This window comes from Carica papaya, chromosome 3, assembly GCF_054855325.1.
Source record: "Carica papaya isolate Zhongbai chromosome 3, ASM5485532v1, whole genome shotgun sequence".
NCBI lineage: Eukaryota > Viridiplantae > Streptophyta > Magnoliopsida > Brassicales > Caricaceae > Carica > Carica papaya.
The window spans coordinates 32,718,004-32,744,863 of NC_142311.1; the positions used below are offsets into that span (position 1 = coordinate 32,718,004).

At 34.0% G+C, this 26,860-nt stretch overlaps 4 protein-coding genes and 1 pseudogene across 4 annotated transcripts; 3 read left to right on the forward strand and 2 right to left on the reverse strand.

Annotated features, from left to right (window-relative positions):
• Window positions 1-384: 384 nt before the first annotated feature.
• Window positions 385-4,112, reverse strand: LSM2 (Small nuclear ribonucleoprotein family protein). Its single transcript, XM_022042605.2, has 4 exons — window positions 3,953-4,112; window positions 3,269-3,384; window positions 2,913-3,071; window positions 385-640 (listed from the first exon to the last, which is right to left on the reverse strand). Exons 2-4 carry the CDS (start codon window positions 3,269-3,271, stop codon window positions 521-523), a joined length of 282 nt encoding a protein of 93 aa, XP_021898297.1. The 5' UTR covers window positions 3,272-3,384; window positions 3,953-4,112; the 3' UTR covers window positions 385-520.
• A 470-nt stretch (window positions 4,113-4,582) lies between these two features.
• Window positions 4,583-9,225, reverse strand: LOC110814988 (BTB/POZ and MATH domain-containing protein 2-like). Its single transcript, XM_022042604.2, has 4 exons — window positions 8,492-9,225; window positions 6,795-7,143; window positions 5,689-5,965; window positions 4,583-5,137 (listed from the first exon to the last, which is right to left on the reverse strand). Exons 1-4 carry the CDS (start codon window positions 8,914-8,916, stop codon window positions 4,959-4,961), a joined length of 1,230 nt encoding a protein of 409 aa, XP_021898296.1. The 5' UTR covers window positions 8,917-9,225; the 3' UTR covers window positions 4,583-4,958.
• Window positions 9,226-10,441: 1,216 nt separating this feature from the next.
• Window positions 10,442-14,087, forward strand: LOC110815024 (ALG6, ALG8 glycosyltransferase family). The gene is made up of 4 exons (XM_022042646.2): window positions 10,442-11,273; window positions 12,219-12,425; window positions 12,784-13,021; window positions 13,404-14,087. Exons 1-4 carry the CDS (start codon window positions 10,542-10,544, stop codon window positions 13,805-13,807), a joined length of 1,581 nt encoding a protein of 526 aa, XP_021898338.2. The 5' UTR covers window positions 10,442-10,541; the 3' UTR covers window positions 13,808-14,087.
• Window positions 14,088-17,021: 2,934 nt separating this feature from the next.
• Window positions 17,022-20,266, forward strand: LOC110815023 (Pentatricopeptide repeat (PPR) superfamily protein). Its single transcript, XM_088216592.1, has 2 exons — window positions 17,022-17,449; window positions 17,695-20,266. The coding sequence occupies exon 2, from the start codon at window positions 17,732-17,734 to the stop codon at window positions 19,679-19,681; it is 1,950 nt and encodes a 649-aa protein (XP_088072718.1). The 5' UTR covers window positions 17,022-17,449; window positions 17,695-17,731; the 3' UTR covers window positions 19,682-20,266.
• A 3,723-nt stretch (window positions 20,267-23,989) lies between these two features.
• On the forward strand, window positions 23,990-24,727 carry LOC148268581 (uncharacterized; annotated as a pseudogene).
• The last annotated feature ends 2,133 nt before the right edge of the window (window positions 24,728-26,860 follow it).

A 26,860-nucleotide genomic window follows, 5' to 3' on the forward strand; every position in this document is an offset into this window, starting at 1 on the left:
AAGCATATACTTTTATCTCCACAAAATTCCATATGCCCTGAATTTCATTCTCATCCTAATACAATTTTATATATTCTCACTTAGTTTACATTCTAATATATAAGTTTTACAAAATAAATACCAAGCGAAAAATAGTTTCTATATCTATGTCAAATAAAACCAAAGGAAAAAAAAGGATGTAAATTTTACCTTAGTTGTGAGCATGAATGGCCCTCTGTTTCTTTCCCAAGAAAGGGTGGGGTTAATTCATTCCAAAATAGTCCTTCATGTAGGTGCCTTATAAGTCATAGGGTATATTTTAAAAAACTACACTAATCATCACATATAGATAAAGTAAAAACAGGTAATGCTAAAAGAAGCTTGAAAGAAAGAACCAGAAATCCAAAACCTCCAAGGCACCAGGTACACAGCTTTCAATAGACTATTAAAATGCTAGACAATTCGGTCAATATACTACTATCAAATTATAAGTGCACAAATTGGGATGTTCATTACACTACAACTGAAATTTTGCTATCTTTCACCCACCCCGAGCTTCTCTTCGCGTAGCATCATGAAGCAGTTCCACATCAACCCCATCAGGAGGTAACTGAACATATCTCACCACAGATCCTCTGATGAAACAGTTCCTCACTGAAAGCTGCCATTACCACAAATTATTGTTAGAAAGAATTTATCTAAGATGCAGTAGATACTGGACCAGGAAAAGGTCAAGGACACAAATATAGAGACTTTTTTATTTACAACAGTGCGTAACCATAGACAAGAAAGCAAACACAACACAAACTTGCCAAGGTGCACATCAAACCCATATCTTCACGTGAATACAATCTTACAGAATGGTGAAGAACAGAACTTGATGTGGAGTTTCAACTGGCACATTTCCAGTCAAAAACAAGCCAAAAGGTATTAGCAACAACCGGTGAATCACCACATCTACCAGAACTAGAGAAAAGTTAAAAGCAAAAATATAAGGCACCGGACAAGTTGATATCTTTAAGCCTCTGATAAATGCTGCCAGAAACTGACATTACTACTGCCATCTAGAGTTCAACTTTTATATAAAAAAATTTCCAGTCTAGAATTCTGAACAAACTTTAGCTGCCGTAATATACCCAAGACCTATAGACATATAAATATCATCATAATCCATACAACTCCATCTAAATACCGGCTAACAAAACTATGAACAAACAAAGCCCAAAATATCAACTATCTAACCATCACGGAATGGGTGTTATAAATCTGAACTGATGATAAAAAGCCAAAGAGACTTGTCCATGATACTAGGAAATGCCCATTTAACAGTAATCTTCTCCAAAAAAAAAATTGAATCCCATTAGCAGGACAAATCCAACATAACAATGCATAGTTTCAAAAACAAAGAAATGTAACTGTCTATAGTTATCAACCCTGCATACTGAATACCCACTAGACTGTATAAGATTATTTTATGTACTTGCCAAAAAGTTCCCAGAATAACAGGAATCACTATCTACATGCGTTATTTCTCACTATTCCAATCCGAGTGACAATGCAAGAAGTTGAAAGTTTTTTTTATAAAAAGAGAGACTATTAGAAGTCATAGAAAGAAGAGATACAGGACAGGGAAGTTGAAAGATAAATCACACTATTAGCAATGAGTTATAGCGGCCACAAAATAAGACTAGATTAAAATTTCAATATAAATGACATGCTGCAAATGGGAGGTGCAGGCACAGAGTTGAGGAAAAAATTAAGTGATGAAGAAAATTATGACACTTTAGATTAGGACTTCAGGAGAAAAAAAAATTCCGAAATAACATGAGGTTTGAAGGTTTGGATAAAAGATTCCCATTGTTGTCTATTAATCCATGACATCTTAATGCTGAAAGGAAGAAGATAAACTCATCAACCATTAAAAAAAAGAACTCTATAATTCAACTACCCAAGAGACCAATTTAATCTGACTCAAGATTATGATGGTTTAGAAGTGAGATAAATAATTCAACTAAAATAATCACATTCTCTTTTCAAGCATTTCTAACAGAAGACAGCCTTTGGATGACTCAAAAGAAAATGTCAACGTGAAACAAAAACAAAATCAAAAGATAATGTTTGAAGAAAGCGATGTGACAGTTAAACAATGTAACAATCCCAAACAACAGATTCCTGATTCCTGCACCATATCCATTCTCTATCAACAGCAATGGGGTAGTCTTTGGTTCAATTCTAATTCCAACCTCTAATCTCCATATTGTTCTTTAAATGTAAATTAGAACATAACTTGTAAGTTTAATCCCACCCTTTACCCCACCTTGAATCTCTGCGATGAAAATTGTTTTATTATGAATTAAAGCAAAAAATGAATTTTCATGCCCAAGGAATTCAAGGTGCTGATTAAGGGGGGGAATCATTCCAAAAGATTCTAAATAGCCAAATACAACAATCTATGTTCTTTTTGAAACCCTAGTACCAATCATTTCCCCTTATCAACTATTCATCTCCATACAAGGTTAAACATTATCACAGCTGAGGAAGTGAAATATCAATTGGCAAAACATACAGTTTATGTGCGTCAGTATTAAGAGAAAGACAAACATGAGGATACATGCAGATAAATTTCTGTTACCTCAGGTAATAATCCATTATCAAAAGACCAAAAGAAACAAAGCAGCACCACCCATCACATAAGCGTACTGCTCATTTATAGACTGAAAAATTTTTATGATAATTTATTCAAGAGCACTGATAAAACCTAAACCCTAAATTTTCAAATCATATTGCATCATGCCATCATAAGCACTACAACCAGAATCCCCCGAAAATGTAAACAAGAAAATTCAATAATTCAATCCAATGAGATGATAGGGAAATTATGATCCAACGAAAAATTTAAGAAAACCCTACAAGATAAAGTGAAAAATGTATACCATGTGAGGATACTTGTCCTGATCAACAACCCTTGTATTCTCGAGCTTGATATTGAGATACTGATCAACAGAGTGCAGAGTTCCCCTTATGGCCAGATCATTCTTCAGCTCAACAGTCACTTCTCTGCCCACTAAATCCTTAAAATACGAAAAGAACAGCTGCCACAAAACCAAAACCAATTAGAGAATCAGGAGCAGATAGTAACCTAAGTTGAACCGAACATCTTCGGGAAACACATGAAAAGATTGGAGGAAGATTAAGAAATGCAAAGGAAAACAAGAAAAATTCAGAAAAATTACAATTCAACATAAAATAACCAAAGTTGACAGGAAGACCCGAAAGAAGATAATGTTACCATATTTCTCGGTTGTACTTGTGCGCTAGAGAAGGAGAAAGATCAGCTATTCAGCTCTTCTGAAACTGTAGTGACGCACAATTGACCCAACTACACGAGAAGTTCCGGAGAGAGTCCTATTCATTAAACAAATTAAAACTGCTGTTAACTAAAAAGTTAAAAGGTGGAGGCTGATGCATGAATTTACAATTTTTTCCCTTCTTTGAACTAATTGTATCACGTCATTTGTCACTTCCCAGTTTCTTCCTACTTCCTAAGTTCCTCTAAGTTACAAACATACAGCCTTCGTAATGCCCGATCCACAATATGTCAAAGCAACTCTCTTTATATTCAAACAATCTAGGGTATATCAGTGAAGTATTTGGTCTTGAACATTCTTTTAAACCCGCCAAAAATAGGTCACTCAAAAAAAAAAAAGAAATGTGCAGATCATAAATCGCACAACAACATAGACGAAGCACCGAAAATGGAAAAGAAAACCCTATGCATAAACCCTAAGAGAATTCATTGTTAAGCAAACTAACCAAGATTCTAAATTACAGCATATAAATCGAAAGAAAGGATAGACTAGAGGGCGGAAACTAAAAATTCCTCACATTAACGAAAGACGATAGTCGATTATGAGAAGGCCAGAACAGATTAGAAAGGAGAGAAATGATTTTAAGAAAGAAAGAAGAAACATACCTTAGCAGCGAGTGGGAATGCGCAGGCAGATAGGCCACCGGTGCTTGGGCCAGAGACCTCGAAAGAGGCGCTGCTAATCGACTGTAACGAGCCGGAGTTCAGAAAAACCAGCCGATGCCCAGGAAGAGAGATGAAAAGAGAGAGAGAGCGCGAGATATGAACGCTGAACTGGTTTTGGGGGAGTTTAAGGGAGGGGTAATATAGTAATTTAATCGTCAAAGCTTGATAACGCAGAGCTTATTTTGTTTGAATTTTATTTGATTTTTATTTAATTTTTAATTTTTAAATTATTTAACATACAAATATTTAATATAATTAAATACGTAAAACATTGATTAATTTTAAAATTATAATAATTTTTCAATTTTCAGTATATTTAATTTAATTCTGTAGCCCATAATGATATTTAGTTTAATACCAAATCCAACCAAAATTCTAATATATTAAAAAAAAAAATACATGAAGAAGATATATATATATATATTTTTTTTTTATGGTATGTATTCTACAAATACATTCATATTCATACTATGATATATACATACATATATATATTCATATTTTATATTCATGTGCTGTCTGTCATATATATATGTATGTACATACATACAAAATATATAAAACACAATATTTCAAACCAAGAATTTTGGAACAAATAATATATAATTCAAATGGACATTGAGGTGAAAAAAATTTAACACCTCCAGCAAACTCATATTTGTTATTCAACATTAGCTGCTGATGACTTCTACCCAAAAAAAGAAAAAAAAAATACATTTCCTAGAGCTGAAAAGCACATCAAGAGGCACAACTAAAAAGATGAAATACCAAAAGGAATAAAAAAAAAAACAAAACAAAACTAAAACATTACAAAGAAAAACCAATTGTGGAGGGAGGCACAGACAACAATTAACTAAATTTACATCTATCACAAACAAACTGTTCTATATTTTTGTTAAAGATCTTTGGAATACAGAAGGGGAAGTGCAACAGAGAATGGCTCTCACTATAGCCGTTGCTTCACCCGTCTACCATTCGCGTCACTGCCATCGAGAATTGCTTCATTCCCGTATCTGCTTACGACTACAGAGTGCTCGCTAACTCTAGCCACGTAATCTAAGAGCTCAGTCAGGACAGAAGGGCAACTTTCTTTTAAATACTCGAAACCATCTGTTTGCATCACGGCTGGCACAAAACAAGAAGCATTACCATAAAGCCATCAAAGTACATACTCATCCATCATAACATCCTATTTACAAGACCCTCATTATGCATAGATTGCCAATACAGTCAACAGCTTAGCAATTATAGGTTTGAACCCAAACTATCATTTAAAAGAAGCCATTTAATAAAAGAAACAATCATGAGCCAAATCGAACATATAAAATGCAACTTAATCTCATCAATGGAATGCTTTAACAACCCATCCAATTGTACTGACATTTTGCAAGACAAATAAATGGTTACATGCTTTCGACACGTGACCCAATTAATCATCACAATTGACATAAATTTTCATCACAAAAGAACTAAAAATGAACTTACAAGATTTTCAGATACTGAATGACCCCTAAGCTGGCATATTACACCAGATAAAATTCACAGAAATATAAGAATCAGATTGTCAGTTATCCTTATGCATATTCTTAATGTCTACAAACAACTTTTTTCAACATATACAAATCCATGAAAGATTGTTAGAAGGCTAAATATGAAAATGGCACTTGAACTGATACCTCTTAGATTTTCCGGCATCGCAACAAATTTGAGACACACAGTTTTCAGCTGGAAACAGTGATGTTGCTCCGCTAAGGCCAATGTTGTGGCCACAGTGTTAATGGCAACATCCTCACAAAGATTGGCCTCACATAGCAATCTGAGCCTATCTAGACCATATCTATCTGCCGCCGCAAGAAGATGCTGAGACATCAAAGTAGAAGCCCACTTTGAATTCAAACCAGTGAGCTCTTGCAGATCAGGAAGAGAATCCCAGTACAAAAAATGAAGCAAAGCCTGTAAGTCCCAAAAAGTATGGCCAAAAAAATATGTAAGTAATATTTGTATTGTGTGAAGTTACTGTTCTTATAAAGTGCAATCCACTCAACAAATAAGCATGGAAATTGAAGGACACCTTAAAAAAATTATACTTCAACAAAACATATATATAAGGGCTACATCTGGGAAAATGCTACTAGCACCAACATTCAAGACAATCTCTCAAGTAGCTAGAAGCTACAATCAGTTGGTCATGTACCTTAAAAGTGCAGATCTTTTCCTATGACCATGCGAAGGTCCAAAATTCCCCAGGCAAGGGGGCAGGAATTTCATCTTACCAGCACAACTGTCAGACGCAAATTCACCGTATTCACCTCATGCTTTTCAGAGTGCAACAATCACTAAGAATTCTTCAAGTATGCACTTCATGGAGTTAATTTAGATTTTAAGTTTTCTTTAACTTAAAATAATTTTCTTCAGATTTAAATAAACATTTAGAATATTGTTAGACCAAAGTCACGGTTTTAAACCTAAATTGGAAAATACAAGCATTGCCCAATATTATCAGCCCCAAGAAAAAAGAGATTATGAACAATATATCATGAAGGCACAATCCTTGATCAATTGATAAAAGAAAAAATTCTGGAGCAGTAACCATGACTGATTTATTACATTTTCTATATAAACAAAATATTACAATTTTCAATACCATCTCAAGTAGTTTTGCAGCATGTATATAGACGAAGCACGTGTGGGTGGGTGATAATTTGCAAAGATTCCATGATATAATAACCAGTACAAATTGGCCGACAAAATTAGAGGGCAAAAAGCAAATTGAGTATTGAACCTTGAAAACTGGAGGCTCCACATCTTCAACTTTTATACAGTGAGTATTATGATCCTTCATTGGACCAAAAAGTTGAGCCCTGAATACAGGTGACCGCGCAGCAAGGACCAATTTGTGGGCAGCAAAGACTTCCCCATCAACTTCAAAACTTACATCAATTCCTTTCCCACTTTCTAACATTTTACCAAAATCCTGACCTAGGTTAGAAGGAGGGACTGATATGGAGTAGATCTTCGGCCCCTCTGTGTGTGACTTGACAACACCAACACTGCAGTGAACCGACAAGCAATCATCTTTGAGATAGTCCGATGTCTCTAAAAGAGACCTTTTAAAGAATCGCTTGTATCCCCTACAGCATCCATCAAGTAACCAGTTAGTTCTACTTAACTGTACTTTATGGCTGATCACAACAAGCAATTTCATTGAGAAATTGCAGAGAGCTTAACTGGATTACAGCACAGAAACTACATATCATAACATGATATAGAATATTGATAAACAAAATATGAATGAACAGAAACAGCACGTAGAAGCCTAGATTTTTACCTTTAGAATTACAATAAAACAAATTTCGTCCAGCAATATAAACAAATAGTATAAAACCTTCCTTTGGATAAACTTAAACCACTGAGCTTCTCTAAAACACAGCCAAGTACTTGAGAATATATTAGCTAGCATTTTCAGTCTCTTCTTCACTAGTGCATCCAACAATATGAAAACAAAATAATAAATAAATAAATAATCTCAATTTCCGTCCTGCAAGCACCAAACTCGAGAGTTTTTGCAAAAGAAAACTTCCTTAAAACATTATATTTTCACGGGACCAAATTCTCAAATCAAACCCATAAATACACCCCAAAAAGAGAATAAAAAAAAAAAACACATGCATCACAATGCCGGAAATGGATACATGAGGAAACCAAATACTTCATGATTGTTTACTACCCACTAAAGAGAGCCAATTGGGACAAAATTTCCTCAGAAAAATGTCTTAGTTTTGAAATAAAATTAGATAATAAACTAGAAAATTTTTCTCAGCTCTGTGCATATCATTCAAGAGAAAAACTGCAAGATGCTGCAAAGCATAAGGTCTAGAAAATAAAGTCTTAGAAAAGTGAGAGACAACAGTTGCAACACAATTAAAATTTAAGAAAAAAATGTCAAAAGATGATTGCCCTGCCAAGGGTTACAGCTTAGACCGACGAGAACTGCAATTGCAAGGATTTAAATCGTTCCCAAACCAAAATGTCGCAAACTGGTGTCTGAAAGATAAACCTTTCCCAAAAATTTAAAAAAGCTCAAAAGACCATCCAAATATAGGGAGAACTTTAGCAGTCGTTAACACATCCACAACTTATACCATTATAAATTAATTGCAATCAGTATCACCTATCTCTATCTCCCAAACCTTAAAAATAAAAGATATTCTTATAGATTCTATCAATATATTTATATATATGTATATATTTTTATAGAAGCCCGGAGCTTAAATGTTTTGCCAATTTTACCTTTTTCTTTTACATTTCTGAAGGGACCTGATACTTCACGTTTCTTAACTATATTAAAAAGTATTTAGCAAATCATCCCACGATTTTGACACCAGTATTAAAATTCCACCTACCCACCATTAAGGGGGAAAACTCGAGAAACGCAATGAAACAAACAGATCAAATACCATGAAAATCGAGAATCCTCACCACATACTACCACGATACTTAAGCGTGTAAGGCCCGCTCTCAAGTGTTCTTCCGAAATGGCTATGCACCTTGTGCCTTTCTTTCCCGCTCTGATCCAACAACGTTAGCTCAAACAACGCCCGCACGTCGGTACCCTCGCTGGCCAGCGCAATAAAAAGCGAAACATACGCGGCATTGTCCTCCACGCTCTTCCCGTCTGGGTAAAAGTAAATCGCCCAGCGGTACCCACCGACCATAAAAACGTCGGAAGCCATATATTTCCCTACACCTAAACCTTTAGACAAAGAGTACCCGGTGATCTTAAACTGGTGAGACCCGTTCACGGTCTCCGTGATAGACGTCGATGTCGTCGTCTGAGGAGAGGACGAGGAAGATGATGCGTGAGAGGAGGAGGGTCTCGAGGTTTCCCGTAAAATTTTACCCATGTCCCTCAGATTGAAATCTTTGAGGGGAATTTCGGAGTTTTAGGCGTTGGATTCTTTTGGGGATCTAGGGTTCGGTGTCGGTGATAATCGGAGAGATTTAAGGTGGGAGCGGAGCAGGAATTTGGAGAACTAAGATTGGATTAAGAGTTTCTCGGGAAAATTAATTGATATTTGCGTGAGAAAATCTAGGGTTTGGTTGGGGGAATTTTTGGAAATTTAAAGTTTATAATGGCGCAGAGAGAGAGAGAGAGAGAGAGAGAGACGATCGAAGATGATGACCTTGTGGTGATATATGCAACATGATGAGAGCGTGGGGTTTTGAAGACTTTCTACGTTAATAACGACTGGAAATTGTTTCGGGACCCCCAAAATGTCACTCGCAGATTTAAGAAATTTTAATTCCCAAAAATATTAATTTTGTAATTATATTATTTTTAAATATTTAAATTAATCCTTATATTTTTCTACTATTTTTATCTGTTTATTTAAAAAAAAACAGTAATTTTTTTTTTAACGTTAAGTTAATTAGTAAAATTACCATATAAATTGATATTGACCACTTGGTGATTCCGAATCAATTGTATACATATCAAATATTACATATTTAATAATGTGACATCTGATATAAATTTTTTATTTTTTATAATATAAATAGACTCAATTAAAAAAATAAATTTATAAAAAAATTAAATTAATTCACTAATTTTAACCGTAAAATTTCAAATTTTCAAATTCATTATTTTGTTCTCTTCTCGCTTTTGTTGATTCTCGTGGATAACTTCAATACAAGTGTTGTAATTTTCTAAAGAATAAACCATTAAAATGAGAGCGACGAACGTTACTCTAACGAGAGTGTGAGGAGAAAAAAAATGGCAAAATAAAAAATTTAGAACTTTTAAATTAAAATGAATGAACCAGTTTTTTAATTAAATCGACTTATAGTATATAAATTAAAAAAATTTAATTATATATGTAAAATTGACACGGATATCGAGTCACTCAAAATGTGTAATATAATCAACTTGAATTTACATGGTAACTTTACAGTACTGTTAACTATAAGATACTAAAATAATTTTTTTTAAAAAATACAATGACCAAAATAATAAAAATATATATATACATCGATTCGGTTAAAATATGTTGAAGTAGTACGAGAACTAAACTAAATTAATATTTTAGCCTAATTTTAAACAAGTTGCCGGTTGCTTGTGATCCTACATTCTTTGATCCACCTATAATTTGCTAACTATATCATTAGTATTTAATCATATTATTATTATTTTGAAAATTTCTTTTATTTATATAAAAGTTATATGTATAATATTAATCACTTATTAACCTTAAATTAGAGCAAGATAATTAAAATTAATCTTAAAGAACATTTTTACTTAAAATTAAAATAATTAAAATATTATTTGATGATAAAAATAATATTATAATACATTTTCAAATAAATTATTAAATAATTTTTTTTAATCACTTGAACCAAATTTCAGCTTATAAATTATTTTTAAATTTTTTGGCACAATCCACCATTTTAAGGCGTCGGTGAAGTTTACAGGATGAAGAAAATGGAAAAAGCATTTAGAATCTAAGGGTGCAGCTCCTCTGGTTCTTCCCCCATGGAAAACAAAGAAGCCATATCAAGCAACAAGCGGCAACTCCTCTGGTTTTTTGCCATAGCCACAACGTTGAAGCTCCTATTGATCCCATCATACCGCAGCACAGATTTCGAGGTCCATCGTCACTGGCTGGCTCTCACTCATTCTCTCCCTCTCGATCAATGGTACTTCGACGAGACCAGTCCATGGACCCTCGATTACCCTCCTTTCTTTGCATATTTTGAGCGTTTGCTTTCCATTTTTGCTCATCTTGTCGATCCTCAGATCGTCGATCTCCAGAAAGGTCTCAACTATAGTTCAAATTCAGTTATCTATTTTCAGAGAATTTCCGTGGTTGTATCTGATCTGTGTCTTTTATATGGGGTCTATAGATTGACTCCGGGCTTGGATTCTGCGAGGCGAAATTTGATATGCATATTGGTTATTTGGTGTCCGGGGCTTATGATTGTGGATCATATCCATTTTCAGTATAATGGATTTTTGCTAGGGTTTTTGTTGCTGTCAATTTCGTATTTGCAGGAAGGGAGGGATTTGATGGGCGGGTTTCTTTTTGCGGTCTTGCTTTGTTTCAAGCATTTGTTTGCTGTTGCTGCTCCAGTTTATTTTGTGTATTTGTTGAGGCATTATTGTTGGGGTGGACTGGTTAAGGGTTTCTGGCGGCTTTCGATTATGGGTGCAGTGGTTTTATCAGTTTTTGCTGCATCATATGGGCCATTTATCTACCATGGCCAGGTAAGTGAGCTTATACATTTCAATTATTGGTCTGTGAGATCAAACAGTTTTCTAAGTTTTATCTTCTGCTTCTTAGTCATGAGAGTGGAGCTTCTTGCTGCCCTTTCTTTTTATCTAGACAGATATTTGCATGGAGATGGCAGTTCAAGTGATTTTAAACATGTTTTCTTCATTAAATGTGTTTCATACTGTTTACTACTGGTAAACTAGGGCGCTTTTTGGGTTTGTAGTGATGCATATGGGTGTACTGAATAAGTGATTATTTCCAAAATTTGGAAAATTAAACCACTGTAATCAAATTGATCTGTAAGTATAAGCAAATTCTAGCAGTAGAGAACGAAAAAGGAGATTTAATTAGTAATCACTATGCAGTGTAGTTCTTGTTTGCCTAAGAAAGATTCCAGGAGCTTTGAACCTTGAAAGTAACTAGTTTTGAAATTTAGCAAATTATGAGATCTTATTCATGTTTGTTTATGAAGTTTGTAAGTGAAATCTTTTATTTGAATGATCAATTTTCTTGTCTTCAAGAATAGAAAAGCCTCTGGCTAACTTTGGCATCATACTGATTCATATTTTAAAGAAAAGAATCTGGGTTGACCATTGACTTGTTTCTCAAGTCGGGGTGTTAGGTCTGTGTTCTGTCCTTCCTCTGGCAACAGAATATATAGTTTCAATTCCATGAATCAATTTAAAGCAATTGTTGTGTATAAACCTTTACTTTCTTTTCCTTTTTTCTTTTTTAAAATTTTTGTGGACATGTATATGTGTAATTGTAGTAACACTCACTAAAACAGTATAGGCTTCTCCGTCTCTCTTGGATGCAAGACCAAATGGTGGACAGCCTTTTAAAGAAATTTCAGATTTCCCCAAATGCCAATTAATTTAAAAAACATTTATTAAATTGTATGGTTTTTAGTGCATTAATATTCATTTCATGGCTTGCAGATGCAACAAGTCATTCGCCGCTTGTTTCCTTTTGGCAGGGGATTGTGCCATGCATATTGGGCGCCAAACTTTTGGGTTTTCTATATTGTACTTGACAAAGGGCTGGCCTTCTTGTTTAGAAAACTCGGCTTCAATATTCAGACTCCAACTGCTTCATTCAGTGGCGGACTAGTTGGGGATTCTTCACCTTTTGCTGTACTCCCGAAGGTAAATTCTCTCCTGTGAACTTGACTAAGATGGACATGGATGCATGTAAGTACACGGTATTTGATGCTTAGTCCAGGTAAAGGGTTGAGTCATAAGATTATTTAACTGGTTGACTTTTCTCAATTCTAAGAAATCAGCACCATGGCTGTTAATTGTAGCAGTTTCACTTTTAGTTTTTCTATTTCGGCAATGCCTTTATAGCATGCAGTGACTTGATGAACTTTCTTGGATAATGGGTTAAATTGTTTCTTTTTCTTTTTTTTCTTCTTGTAGGATTGAATTGACACTTTCCTTTTCTTATCCAAATTTATTGTGCTGCCAAAGCTTGATTTGCTTATTTAAATTGACATAATGACAGATCACTCCCCCCACAAACTTCATGATTGTCCTACTGGCTTTATCTCCTTGTCTTGTTAAAGCCTGGAGGAATCCCCGACCGGGACTGGTTGCTAGATGGGTGGCTTATGCTTACACATGTGGTTTTCTATTTGGATGGCATGTTCATGAGAAAGCATCCCTCCATTTTGTCATCCCTCTAGCTATTGTTGCAGTACAAACTTTGGAGGATGCAAAACATTACTTCTTACTTTCTATCGGTATGCTTCTTCCTTCTCTTACATCTCCTTGGAATGATGATTTGGTTGGGTTGTTTGGAATATGCTATTATCATATGCGTAAATGCTATTGAGCCTGGCCTATGCATGTTCTCCAAGAGTTTGTGGACCATGCCGCCATCTCTTCCTTTTTAATGTCCTTATATCTATAGGTCCTTTTTCTCTTTCTTTTTTTTTTTTTTTTGTCCTTCCCAAATTTGTTAAGCTTATACTAGTGCATTGTTTGGTTTCTTCTTTAGCTCTAACCAAGCCTAAAACCAGAAAAAAAGGAAGTAAATTTTGTAACTTTTTAAACTGTCATCCCTTGATTTCTTGGCATCCATTCATGTTCTAATACTATTTATGATTGTGTTATCACGTGCAGTGTCTTGTTACTCGCTATTCCCACTTCTATATGAAGCCCAAGAATATCCAGTTAAAGTGCTATTGTTGCTCTTACATCCCATTGTAACATGGCTTGGATTTTCTGCACAATACAGTAGGGACGCAGCTAGTAAAGTGAATACCAAGAAAAAAAGTGCTGAATGGGAATCGAATGAGGAAAATGTGGGAGTCAAGTATGAAAGACTCCGGTTTGATATTGGATGGATTAGAAAGAGCTACGTATTTGGTCTTTTAGTTATCGAGATATATGCTCAGTTTTTACATCCTCATATATTTGGTGGTAAGCTTCCTTTCCTGCCCCTTATGTTGATATCGACGTATTGTGCGTTAGGCATGGGGTACTCTTGGATATGGCAACTAAGATGGATCATGGAATCGACATAATTATGTTCTTTCTACTCTCCCTCACTAAAACCTTTTCTGGCGATAGCTAATTTATCGGAACATGTTGGGAGCCGGGCACGAAACTTTAACTCATAGGCAGTGGTGAGAAGACCTCAGGCGACGGTGAGAAAACCTCCCCGGCTCAGCCAAGCAAAAAACCATGTTGGTCTTAACTTTGCAGCATTTATTATGATTTACAATTGTTACAAATAATTTTAGTATAAAGTATAATATAATGTGTCAATAACATTTAATTTATATGACATAACATTTTTATATATTCGATTTGTGTCTCGAGTGCTATTTATTAAAAAAAAAAAAATAGTGGTATGATATTAAATTCCAACTTTCTTGTATCAAAATTCATTTTTAACTTTTTTATTTGAAGCAATTAAATTAATTTTTTTTTTCACTTTTAATTAAATTAACACTCATTCTCATAAAAAAAACAAAAAAAAATAAATATATCAATATAAAATAATAACTCAAAAATTAATTGTGACAAACTCAAATAATATGATAATGAATCAAATTAAATAATAAGTATAATTAGTTAATGGTTCTAAATAGTAAAAAGAAGAAGACATTATTATCTCAAAAATAAAATAGCAAATTATTTGCATAATTTAAATAAAACTAATTAATTATTATTTCTAAGTTAATTAAGGTTAGTTTATTAATTATTATAATTTCTAAATTTTTATAAGAAATAAAATATTTAATTATAATAATTTTTTAAGATTCTACAAGAAATAAAATACCCTTAAAATAAAAAAAAAGTTAATTTTTATTTTCTGTTAAAATTAAGATAATCTGATAAGTCTAAAAATAAAATTAAAAAAAATTATTGACAAGTAATTTACTAAATAAACTAATAGTTTACCTAAAAAAATTACTCAAATAAATCCCAAACTGTTAAAATAATTAACACCGTTAAATGGGTGCAAACGTGAAGGCTGATAAGGCAGGATCTTTTGACACGTGGCATTCACGTGGACGTCCATGTTGGCGTCTAAATGGCGCTGATATGGGCACCCCTACATCTAAACACGTTTACATATATTTTCTCCCCCGTCTTTCCCCTTCTTACTCCATATCTGATTCTTCAGCAAAACAAGAAAAGGCAAAAAGCTTGCAAGAACTGCAGGCGGACTTCGAAACTAGAACCAGAAAATGCGAAGCTTCATCAACCTTCCTCCTTTCTCTCCGCAACGCATCTTGCAGAACCTGAAGCTTCTGTTCAATAAGCTTCCACATTTCTCATTTCCTCTTTTTTGAAGCTTCCTCAATCTGAAGCTTCTTCAATCTGCAAACCTGAATTTTCCTCTTTATTTCTGCAACACGACTGAACCTGCATCAAGGAAAGATTCAAGAATCCGGATCTTGGGGTGAGAAAATAGGTGAATCTTTAGCCCAGATCATATTTCATAATTGATGAATTTGGTAACGTACACATTTTTTATTTTTTACAGAAGGCTGTCAATTTAGAAAGTGTGATTTTTATATAGGATTAATCAAATAATATATTCTCGCTGTGTTGTTGTTTTAACATTTAATTCCCATGCTTACCGTTTTGTTTTTATTTTACTTCCTAATTTGTGTTGTTTTGTTAATTTAGATATATGTATAGGTGCCTGTCGGTTGTTGACAATGAAGAGTATATGAAGGCTGCTCATAATGTGCTCGACAAAATGCTTCAAAGACTCTTTAAATCCATGTAATATTTTCTTGCTGGTCATGATGTGCTCTACATGTTATTATTTTTGCTTTAATTGTATTGATATGTATTGTTTTTGCAAATACCAAATGGATTATTATTTGAAAGATTGAGAAAAGGAATGTAGTGTTCAAGGCATTCCTTTCTTGGTACTTCTTGACTTAAAAAGGAAACAAATTCATGGCAATAGATAGGTTTATGCACAGTTGTGTTTAAAGGAAAATGGAGAAATGAATTTGTCTGTTTTGGCTTTGGTACTTGAACATGGTTACACCAATTTATATAGAATTTCTAGTCACACACAAAGATCTTGACTTCTTGCATTTATTAGTTAGTTCCTCCAAACTAAAGGTCTCTTGAGGTAAAGCAAGTGCATATACATGAATTGTATGGTTCTAGGCAATTGTTCTAGACTGTATTGAGCTTCCCAATATATTGGATACCTTCATTCATGTTTAAAAATGGTGGATTAGGTGAGAAAATAGGTTGATGTTTAACCCAATTATATTTCATAATCGATTAATTTTGTAAAATATGCATTTTAATTTTTCTTAAATGCATAAAGACTACCAATTTCGAAGGTCATTTTTATGTATGATCCATCAAATAATATATTCTTACTATATTGTTATTTTTACATTTAATTTCATGTTTAACTTTTATTTGCATTTTAATCCTATTGGTGATAATTGGTGTTGTTTAGTTAATTTACAGAGATGTACAGGCTGCAGTTTGTTGTCAATGAAGAGTATACAGAGGCTGCTCATAATGTGCTTGACAAAATGCTTCAAGGACTCTTTAAATCCATGTAATATTTTCTTGCTGGTCATATGTAATTATCTGAATGAGCATATGTGTTGTGTATATACACACACACACACACACACACATGTATGTATTGTTATGAAAAGTAATCTTATTTCATGATATAGTTTATAATTAGATTAATCTAAAACACATATATACATATAAGGTTGTAGGAAATGAAAGTTAAGCAGGCCCTAGGCTAATGACTACCAATATTTGATTTTCTCAAGCAGGTAAATTGAGTTCAAGAGAGAAGATTACTTGCAGGTCTGTTGAGGTTGGGTTTTTTTAAAAAAAATCTTCCTGAACGTGTGTTTGTTGCAGAAATATGGAGAAAAGGAGAAAACTTACTGATACAAAACATCTATTCGGGTTTCCTCGTCACTGTTGCAGAACAAAAGGTAGGAGCTTCATGAAGTTTCTGGTTCTCCGACGTCCCAAGGCAAGGAGGAAGCCTTTTTTATGCTTTCTTTGGCTTTCGGATGGACGTACAAGCTATAATGTGATGTATTGCAGAGGAAGAAGAAGGCGTATTGCAGAGGAAGAAGGCGTGTTGCAGAGGGAAAAGAGGAAGCTTGATGAAGCTTCGGGGGAAAGAAAGGGGAGGAGAGGAATGTAATCTGGTTTGGGCTTAGTCGCCTACGTGGATGCTTACGTGGCAAAAATTAAAAGACCCTGCCTTGTCAGCTTGCACATGTACATATATTTAACGGTGTCAATTGCTTTAACGCTAGGGGGGCTTATTTGAACACTTTGTAAAAGTAAAAGGACTATTTTGAACACAGAAAATTTTGGGGGCTTTTTTGAACATTTAACAGTGTTAATTGTCTGTCCGTTCATCTGGCTCTCCTCTATCCCTTCCGTTCGCGTTTCCTCTCCCCTGCTTCTAGGACTCTCGGCTATCAGTTTCACGGTCGCAGCTAGCAGCCCTGCTCGTCGCACTTTGGCCTGGTACGTGCTAGTTGATGCAAGGAGAGTTGTATATGCTGGACATTCATAGAGATTGAGAGATTAGAGAGAAGAAGAAGAGAAATAGAAGATTAGAGAGGTGAAGGCAGAAAGAAGAAAAAGGTGAAGAAGGAGAGAAGGCTTGAGGGATAAGGATAGAACATAGATAGGTAGGCATCCTTGCATTACCTTATTCTATTTATATATTTCTTACAGATTCTGTTATTATTTTTACAAGTGATTCGGTTTCTAACTAGCTATATTCCAAGTGGGTAAACAGTTTTCTTTAACTTCCCTGTGTATAACAAGTGGTCGTTCAACGATATTTGAAAGCTGAAGCAGATTCCTCTTTTGTTTTTTTTTTTGAGATGAGTCTTGATTCTATGCTGATATTTTTGTTCTTTATTTCAATCAGTTGTAGAAGATTTTAGAGCGATAATGTTAAGCACGATATGTTTTTAGGCCGCTGTTTTCTAAAAAGAAGTAATATTTTAAGCAGAGGTTTTCACGTGGGCAAGCAATTCTCCAATCCAAGAACTGAGGATATTGTCTTTCGAGCTATTTGTGTAAGTTTAAGACAAAGGAGATGGAAAATCTTGCAACAGACATTGCCAAATCTCAACAATTCTTTGGTGAATCAAGTTATTTGGGAGTTTCGCGACTCGCCACGGTTAGCTCTGGAGTTCTACACTTTGGTTGCAGAGAAAGCGGGTTTTTTTCATTCATTAGAATCTTGTTGTACAATATGTCATGTCTTAGTTTGTTCGAGGAGATTCGATGATGCTTTATGCCTTATGAGGAAGTTGATGCTTGTAAATGGTGTTTCACCATTGGAAGTTTTGGATGCTTTGGTTAGAAGTTATGAAACTTGCCATTCAGTTCCTGCTGTCTTTGATACACTGGTTAAGGCTTGTAATCAAATTGGAGCCATTGATGGCGCTTATGAAGTGATCAAGAAGTTGAGAATGGAAGGTTGCTGGGTTTCAATTCATGCTTGGAATAACTTTATGAGTCATCTCTTGAAGTCTGATGAGATTGATAGATTTTGGAAGCTGTATAAGGAGATGTTGGCTTGTGGATATATCGAAAATATAAACACCTTTAACTTGGTCATATATGCTCTTTGTAAGGAATTGAAATTATTAGAAGGGATATCGGTAATTTATTTGATGTTAAAGCGTGGGATCTGGCCTAATGTTGTTACCTTTAATATGATAATTGATGGAGCTTGCAAGATGGGTGACTTGGATCTTGCCTTGAAGCTTGTCAAGAAAATGGGAGTAATGTCAAGAGATTGTATTTTGCCAAACACAATAACATACAATTCAATCATTAACGGTTTATGCAAAACAGGAAGAGTAGCATTTGCAGAAGAAGTTCGAAATGACATGATTAAGGCAGGCATTGAGTGTAATGAAAGGACATATGGGACTTTGATAGATGGGTATGCAAGAGGAGGGAGTTTAGATGAGGCCCTGAGGCTGTGTAATGAAATGGTGGAATGCGGCTTGATGCCTAATACTGTTATCTACAACTCAATTATCTATTGGTTGTACACCGAAGGTGATGTTGAAGCAGCTTCCTCCGTAATATCAGACATGATTGAGAAAAGTATACGTGTTGATAAATTCACCTACTCCATCCTTGCAAAGGGGCTTTGTAAAAATGGATATGTAACTCAAGCTTTTAAGTTTGTTAATCAACTTCTTGGCAAGAACCTCATAGAAGATGCCTTTCCTCACAACATTCTTATGGATTACATGTGCAAGACTAGGAATTTGGTAGGGGCGAACCAATTATTCTGCAGTATGTATGTTCGTGGATTGACGCCCGATCTTGTCACTTACGGTACTTTAATTGATGGGTACTGCAAGGAAGGAAATATTGAAAAGGCTGTTGATGTTTATGAAAAAATGACGAAGGCAACTAACTACTCCAACTTGGTGATATACAATTCCATTATTAATGGATTATGCAAGGAGGCATCAGTTGGAGCTGCAGAACTTATGGTGGATTCATTGGCAAGAATTGATTCTCTTGATGCTGTAACCTACAATACTCTGATGAATGGGTATTTTTTCAGCGGAAAGATTAACAAGGCCTTCGTTCTATTCTCAGAAATGATAAAAATGGGCAACTTAGTAAACAGAGTCACTTATAATATATTAATGAACTTTTTCTGCAAATTTCAGTGTTATGAACAAGCGAAGAGACTTGTGAAGAGGATGGTTTTTCTGGGTGTGGTTCCTGATTTTATTACTTATACAACTCTTATTACATCTTTCGGTAAAAATTGCACTCCAGAGGAAGTGATTGAACTGCATGACTATATGGTTCTCAATGGAGTAGTTCCTGATACAGAAGTTTACAGAAGTATTGTTTGTCCCCTTCTTCAAGAATAAAGCCTGAAAACTTAAATTTGATATAGGCCGTAGGTGGATTGAGCTCCAACACTGAAGTGTATGTATGTTTGGATCTGAATTATATTTGATCGATTGTGTATTTCAAACTTTACAATATAGATTAGGAGAACAAGTTACTCGGCTTCTATGACTGTCCTATGAAGACCATGCTGAAATTACTAGAACAATAGGAGATTTTACTTCTTTTTTGTGTTTCTATCTTCTTTCAGAGATCGTCTGTCAGGAGCTCTGGCTTCTCATAGTTTTACTGATTCTGCTATTTTCTAATCCCTGATCCTTTTACTTGTGCGAGGGAGGGCTTGGTAAGATAATCCAAGACAAAGCTTTAAGGCAAGATGTTTTGGTAAGAAATGTGAAACCAGCTGTAAGGCAAGATGTTTGGTGGGTCCGTAGGGGCAAGGCTTCCCTACTTTTGTATCTTATTTCTTGCCTACTTTTGTATCTTATTTCTTCTTTCTCTTACTTATCATGAGGTTCACCTCCCACAAATGAATCTGTATTTATCTTAGTTTATTTTAGTCTATACATTAAAGGTGTTCAAATTAAAAAGGTGTGTTTTTATTATGATGGTGTGTTTGAATTCAGTTTGTTTGTTCAAAGGAAGAGGTATCTACCTTTGTATTCTCATTGAATATCTACCTGGAAACACTTTTTTGTTCTTGTACTGCCAGCCAACTTCCTACTCGAGCTTGATAATTCAGTCAGCTCGTTATTTGCAATCTTAATTCTCATCTTCTTCACGAACAGACAATTTTCTGCAGAAGATTTTGTCGGTCTCATAAGGTAAATATCATTTTGCTATGTTATCGGAGATATTTTTTATGGCTTTTTGTGGCTGTATTTCTTTCTGTTCTTAATTGAAACAAGATTGCATTAAAAGCAGAGAAATGTAGTTCAACATGCTTTTTTTTTAGGGTTTTGACTGATGCTGAAGTAAAATGTTTTCCTGTGACTATAATTTTATGATATACAACTCATTTTTAGGTGTTCTTCAACTTGTTTTTTAATGGTAATTTCAGTGAGGAAGAAATAGACTGCAGCTCAAAAAGCAAAATTGAATTGAAACTATACATTTGAGAATTCAAAGGAAAACAGAGGAAAGTTAAAGAAGATTTTTTCTTCATTTTATTTTTATACATTTTTTTTTCTCTTTTTTCTTCTATTTCTCATTTCTTATTTTCCCTTATTTCTTCTTCTTTTTTTAATATTTTCTCCCTCTCAGTTTTCTCAAACCGTTGACATCCGCCATAGGGTAAACCATCGTCTATCAAGTCCCCGACTGATTCTACCATAGAGGTTAACAATAGACAATAACTCCCCTCCGAACACAGCTTACAACTTTTATTGTACCGTGCTCTCTAAAGAGCAATTCTTTTTAAAATCTCAAAAGGTGCCGAGTTGGTTGTCGATTAGAAATGAGTTTTTTAATATTTGACTCCGTACCACTAACGGATTAAATCACAAACTTGAAAAATAGCCCAGAAAGTTTAGATAATTTTTAGATAATTGTTTTATACGTACCCTTCGTGATTGAGACCACACATAAAAATGACATTGCCATACAAAGTAATATTTCCATTTATTCATTAGAAGAGGCGTATCTTTTGAAGCCAGAATGGATTTTCCTTGATATCTAATATAATGCATGAAAGGATCCTTGACCAACCATAAGATGTCCTGAAAATTATTAACAAAAACTTTTATAAAATGTTCTATTTTTTTATAGAATAAAATTTGCTCAAGGACTCCAAAAGATGTTAATCGTAAATGAGAAGATTGATTGTGTAGAAAAAAGAAGATGGATTCATATTCACATACATGAGAATTATATAAGAACAAGAACAATCTTGGATTCAAAATGGATTTCTTTTGAGTAATAAAACTCTTCCAATTCCAATTACAATACTTAAGACAGAACCCTAATAAATGCAAAGAAGATGTATCTTTTATCCAATAACGAAGGGTTTGAACCAAGGTCTTTAGCTCTTGCTCAAAGAGATATTAAGAGAGGGTTAGTCTATTCTACAATGTCTCAATTGGGTTATATGATGTTAGCTTTAGGTATGGGGTTTTATCCAGCCGTCGCCAACTTATACATATTAGATCCAGTTGCATTTTATTGGAATTGAGAGAATAACAAAAAGTTTACTTTACTTTTTTTTTTGTTTTCGAAGTAACTCTCATCAACTAGCACTATTTTGATGTGAACCTTTAGGGGTAATTCATAGAATTAGTTAGATCTAATATCCTCTTCATATATCCACTATAGATATATACAGACATATAGATACATTGACTTTAATTTTATACATCCATCCGATCGTGATCTATTTTTGAAAATAGCTATAATTCATTTACCCATATATTATGTTTACGCATGCATAAGAGCTTTTTTCATTTATATTCAGAATAATGTACATATTATATAATATTCTACTAAATAGATATCTGTGTTGTCTAAGTTTTGAAAATAAAAAATAAATAAATGAGATTTTGTCTCATCAGATCTAAACAATCTTTTTTTTTTTCAACATGAAGAGATAAAGAAGCCATTGCAATTGCCGGAATATTAGGCCCACTAAAGACACAAAAATAGAGGGTAAGTTTGTCATAGAATGATTAATTTCTTGACATAGTGTGACATAGGGATGCGCCTATTTCATCTTAACAATGAGTAAATCAATAAATGAATGAAAATGAAAAAAAAAAAATATGAAGCTTAACTCTCTTTTCTTTTATGGTTTTAGATCAATCATTTCTCGAAAAGATCATATATTTCGTACTATTATTTCTATTTGATTTGAATATTAACATATAATAGAAATGAAATTGAAATAATATAAATTAATCGAATATTAATTTCTCTATAGAATTGTGATTAAAATGAATGATTCATGAATATAAATAACAAATCAAAATTTTTTATGGAATCATAAAAGATGGAAAGAGCCTTCAGGGCTAGTCATACCATTCCATTATATTGATAATTTCAAAAAACTGTTCATACTATGAACATAGTATGATGGCGGTTGGGCAAGTATGCCCCCATCGTCTAGTGGTTCAAGACATCTCTCTTTCAAAGAGGCAGCGGGGATTCGACTTCCCCTGGGATAGGGTACTACAAAAGGAAGTTGATAATGGATTATCAATAAACTTCAAATTGATTTTTCTTGGGTCGATACCCGAGCCGTTAATGGGAACGAACTGTAAATTCGTGGGCAATATGTCTACGCTGGTTCAAATCCAGTTTGACCCAATAATTTGTTGTCCACCATAAAATGATATAATTCGTTTTTTTTTTCATAATTGTCAGTCAGTAAGGAAGAAAAAAAAACAGCAGGGAAAAAAAAAGTCAAATTTTCTGATATATCCCTACTTTTATTTCTATTTCTTTTTTATTTACTCGATTTATTTTGTTTACATAAATTTTGATTTTGCTAACGATTTAGATTAATATCAGGATCATTAAGTATAAAGTTTAATAAGGAAAAAAGAGTAAAGTAAAGAAAAAAAAGACCGAAATTTATTGAAAATTTGATTATTAATTGTTTTGGCAATAACGAAAGAATTACCAGTAATCTATGTTGCTCTCACTAAAGTGCATATCCGTGTGGATGTCAATATATCATTCGCACTTCTATTTGGTACAACACAGGGATTCTATTCTAAAATCGAAATATAAATGGTTTAAATGAAATCATAAGAATATATATGTTGTACACTTTATTTCCCTGGGATTGTAGTTCAATTAGTCAGAGCACCACCCTGTCAAGGCAGAAGCTGTATGTTTGAGCCCCATCAGTCCTGACGGATCCAAAAAAATCCATCAACTCGGGTCATTTCATAAGCTAGTGATGCTTTGGGCTACTGGACTTTCACCATCTAGGGTGCAACACTCCACTGCTTCGCTTAGTAGCACGACGTTTTTATTGCTCTCCCACAACCCCATTTTTACGGTTTAGACTGCTCCTATTTCGCTCGCCGCTATTACATGAATCGCTTTTGATTTCTTTTCCTCTGGCTACTAAGATGTTTCAGTTCGCCAAGCTGTCTCTTACCTGTCCATGGATTCAGTAGCAGTTCGAAAGGTTAACCTATTCGGGAATCTCCAGATTTATGCTTATTTTCAACTCCCCGAAGCATTTTGTCGCTTACTACGTTCTTCCTCGTCTCTGGATGCCTAAGTATCCACCGTAAGCCTTTCCTCGTTTAAATCTCGCCCTTAACTTTAAGGTTATGTTATCCTAAGGTGTTGCTAAATAGAAGGATCTTATCTTATCAACGTTCATGAATGAGAAATCATCGATCGAACTGCCGAATCGGAAAAAATTGGTGTTATCATATAGCTTTGTATCGGCTAAGTTCACGAGTTGGAGATAAGCGGGCTCGAACACTTTTGAGTTGTTCTTCTAAAAGCTGCATAAACACAATTGCTTTGCCCATGCATTAATTGCTTCATCTATGTGTTGGGAATATGTTACCATGCATATATTTCCATGACTAATACTTTCCTTTATAATGAAAAAAGAAAATGCAGAATGCTTTTCTTCTTTTTTCTTTTGGAGACATTCTGCAGGTATGGTATGGTTCTTAATGAATAAGTAGTAATCAGACACTTGCTTCAAACACAGGACTCTCAACAGATGTGATTGAACAAAAGAAAGGTGAATATGCACCCATTCGAGATGTAGAGGGTCCCCAATTAGGAGCTTATGATAAACCCCTTCCTTGCTTTGGCTGCGGAATAAGATGGTCTTCGTAAGTTCTTCCAACCTCCTCCACTTACTCGATATCTTATTATTTCCTACCCTCATGTGTGGTTTAACTGCTTTCCATAGCCTTCTCCTTGGATTTGTATGTCCATTGATTTGGTACTTCGCAACCGTTCTATACTTCGGTAACTATTACCGTAAGGATCCAAGGGAGTGATCAGGACTTGCTGCTTCTGCAATAGCTGTGAGTGAACCTCATGAACTGTTTATAATTTCTTGTTCTTATGATGGCTATATGATCATAATCATATGAAAAGCTGTCAACTTTGTGCTGAAGAGCACCCTGAGCAGCAAGTAGTTAGTTATTATAATGTTGAAGATTTAAATGGTCAACAAGTTTGATTAGTCTTTTGGTTTGCCATTTATGTCTTCATTAATCACATACGTGATGGCCATAGATGTCAACGATAGACAATAACTCTCCCCCGAATATAGCTTACAACTTTATCGTACTATGCTCTCTAAAGAACAATTCTTCTCAAAATCTCAAAAGGTGCCGAGTTGGAATCCCATTCTAACTAAGGATTCTTGTGGTTCTGGAGTATCCAGCTATAAGAGACCAGGAACGGAGAGCTTTCCCCCCTTTTTTGACTCGACTCTTTCGAATGCTGGTTTTAAGAATGAGTGATTGCCTTTCTCCGACCCTTACTGCCTAACCTGAGAGCGGACAACTAATACATTCCACTTATTGAACAGGGTTCTATGGTCGGTCCGCGACCCCTGGATACCGAAGGCATCTTTGGGGTGATCTCATAGTTTCAAGCTCTTAATTACCTATTTCTAGAGAATTTGTGTGCTCGGGAATCCCTGATGATTAAATAAACCAAGATTTTACCATGATTGTAATTTTAGAGAGACGCGAAAGCGAAAGCCTATGGGGTCGCTTCTGTAATTGGATAACTAGCATTGAAAACTGTCTTTACATTGGATGGTTTAGTGTTTTAATGATCTCTACCTTTGTTACCGCAACTTCTGTATTTATTATCGCATTCATTGCTGCTCTTCCAATAGATATTGATGGTATTCGTAAATTTATTTCTAGATCTCTACTTTATGGAAACAATTTTATTTCTGGTACCATTATTCCTACTTCTGCAGCTATAGGTTTGCACTTTTACCCAATCTAGAAAGCGGCATCCGTTGATGAATAGTTATACCCTTAGGATTGTAGTTCAATTGGTCAGCGCATCGCCCTGTCAAGGCGGAAGCTGCGGTTTCGAGCCCTGTTAGTCCTGACGGATCCAAAAAAATCCATCACCCCCCCTTTTCTATGACTAAGGGATATAAATGGTAGAATTTCATTTCCAATAGTATCTTTGTTTTTTTCTTTTTTCATTTCTCATCAAACAAATATCGATAGTATCCCTTATATTCAAGACTCCCACAGATTTTGGGGTGCGAGTCTCTTATTTTTTCGATTGTTCCCCATCTATATATGTAATAGAATGAAGTACTAGAATTTTCCGGGAGCACATATACAAATGGACTTTCTTTCTTGTACAATACAAAATCAATTTAATATATTTCTGATCAAAGGAAAGATGATATTAACAAAATAAAGATTAAAAAAAAAAGATTCAATAAGTCTCACATCTCTTAGAGAAGGAATGAATAAGCTTTTTTTAAGATTACTGTCGATGTTGAAGAAAGAGCAAATTCTAAATAAAATAGTGAATATGATGGACTGAAATTTCTCTACAACAACAAACAATTACGACTTTTTTTATGTATGTAAAAAAATTTCATAAAAAAGTGGTAAAAATTTATTTTAAAAAATAATAAATCTAAAATATTAGAATATAATGAAAGTATGATATTAAATAAATAAATAAATATTCATAATTTTTTTTTTCTGATTTTATGTTGAGAGCATAAAAACTTTTATTTTTTATTTTATTTTATTCTATAAATAAAAAATAGAAAAAACTACTACATAATAATAAATAACTAAATAAAGGAGAAATACCAACCTTCTTGTTTTGAAAAAATTATTATTATTATTTTTTGGTTTTTCCTTCTCTCTTTCTTTGTTTGCCCCACACAATAATAATAATAATAATAAAGAATTTGAAAATTAAATCAAAACAAAAAATAAAAATTACTCCATACAAAATTAGGATATTATATTTTCTAGCTCTAACTTTAAATTTTCAAATATTCAAATCATAAGAAATTTTCAATTTTTTAATTGAATTTATGAAGCATATTTCAATTTTTTTAAGAGAAAAGAAAACCATTTCCTACAAAAATAAAATTTTCAACTTGGTACAAAACTAAGTAAAATCTGTAATAATGGAAAATATAAATATAGTTTGTCATATAATCCCACTAATTTATTTATTTTAAATTGTCATATAATGAGAGAAGCTTGTGTCTCCATTTAATA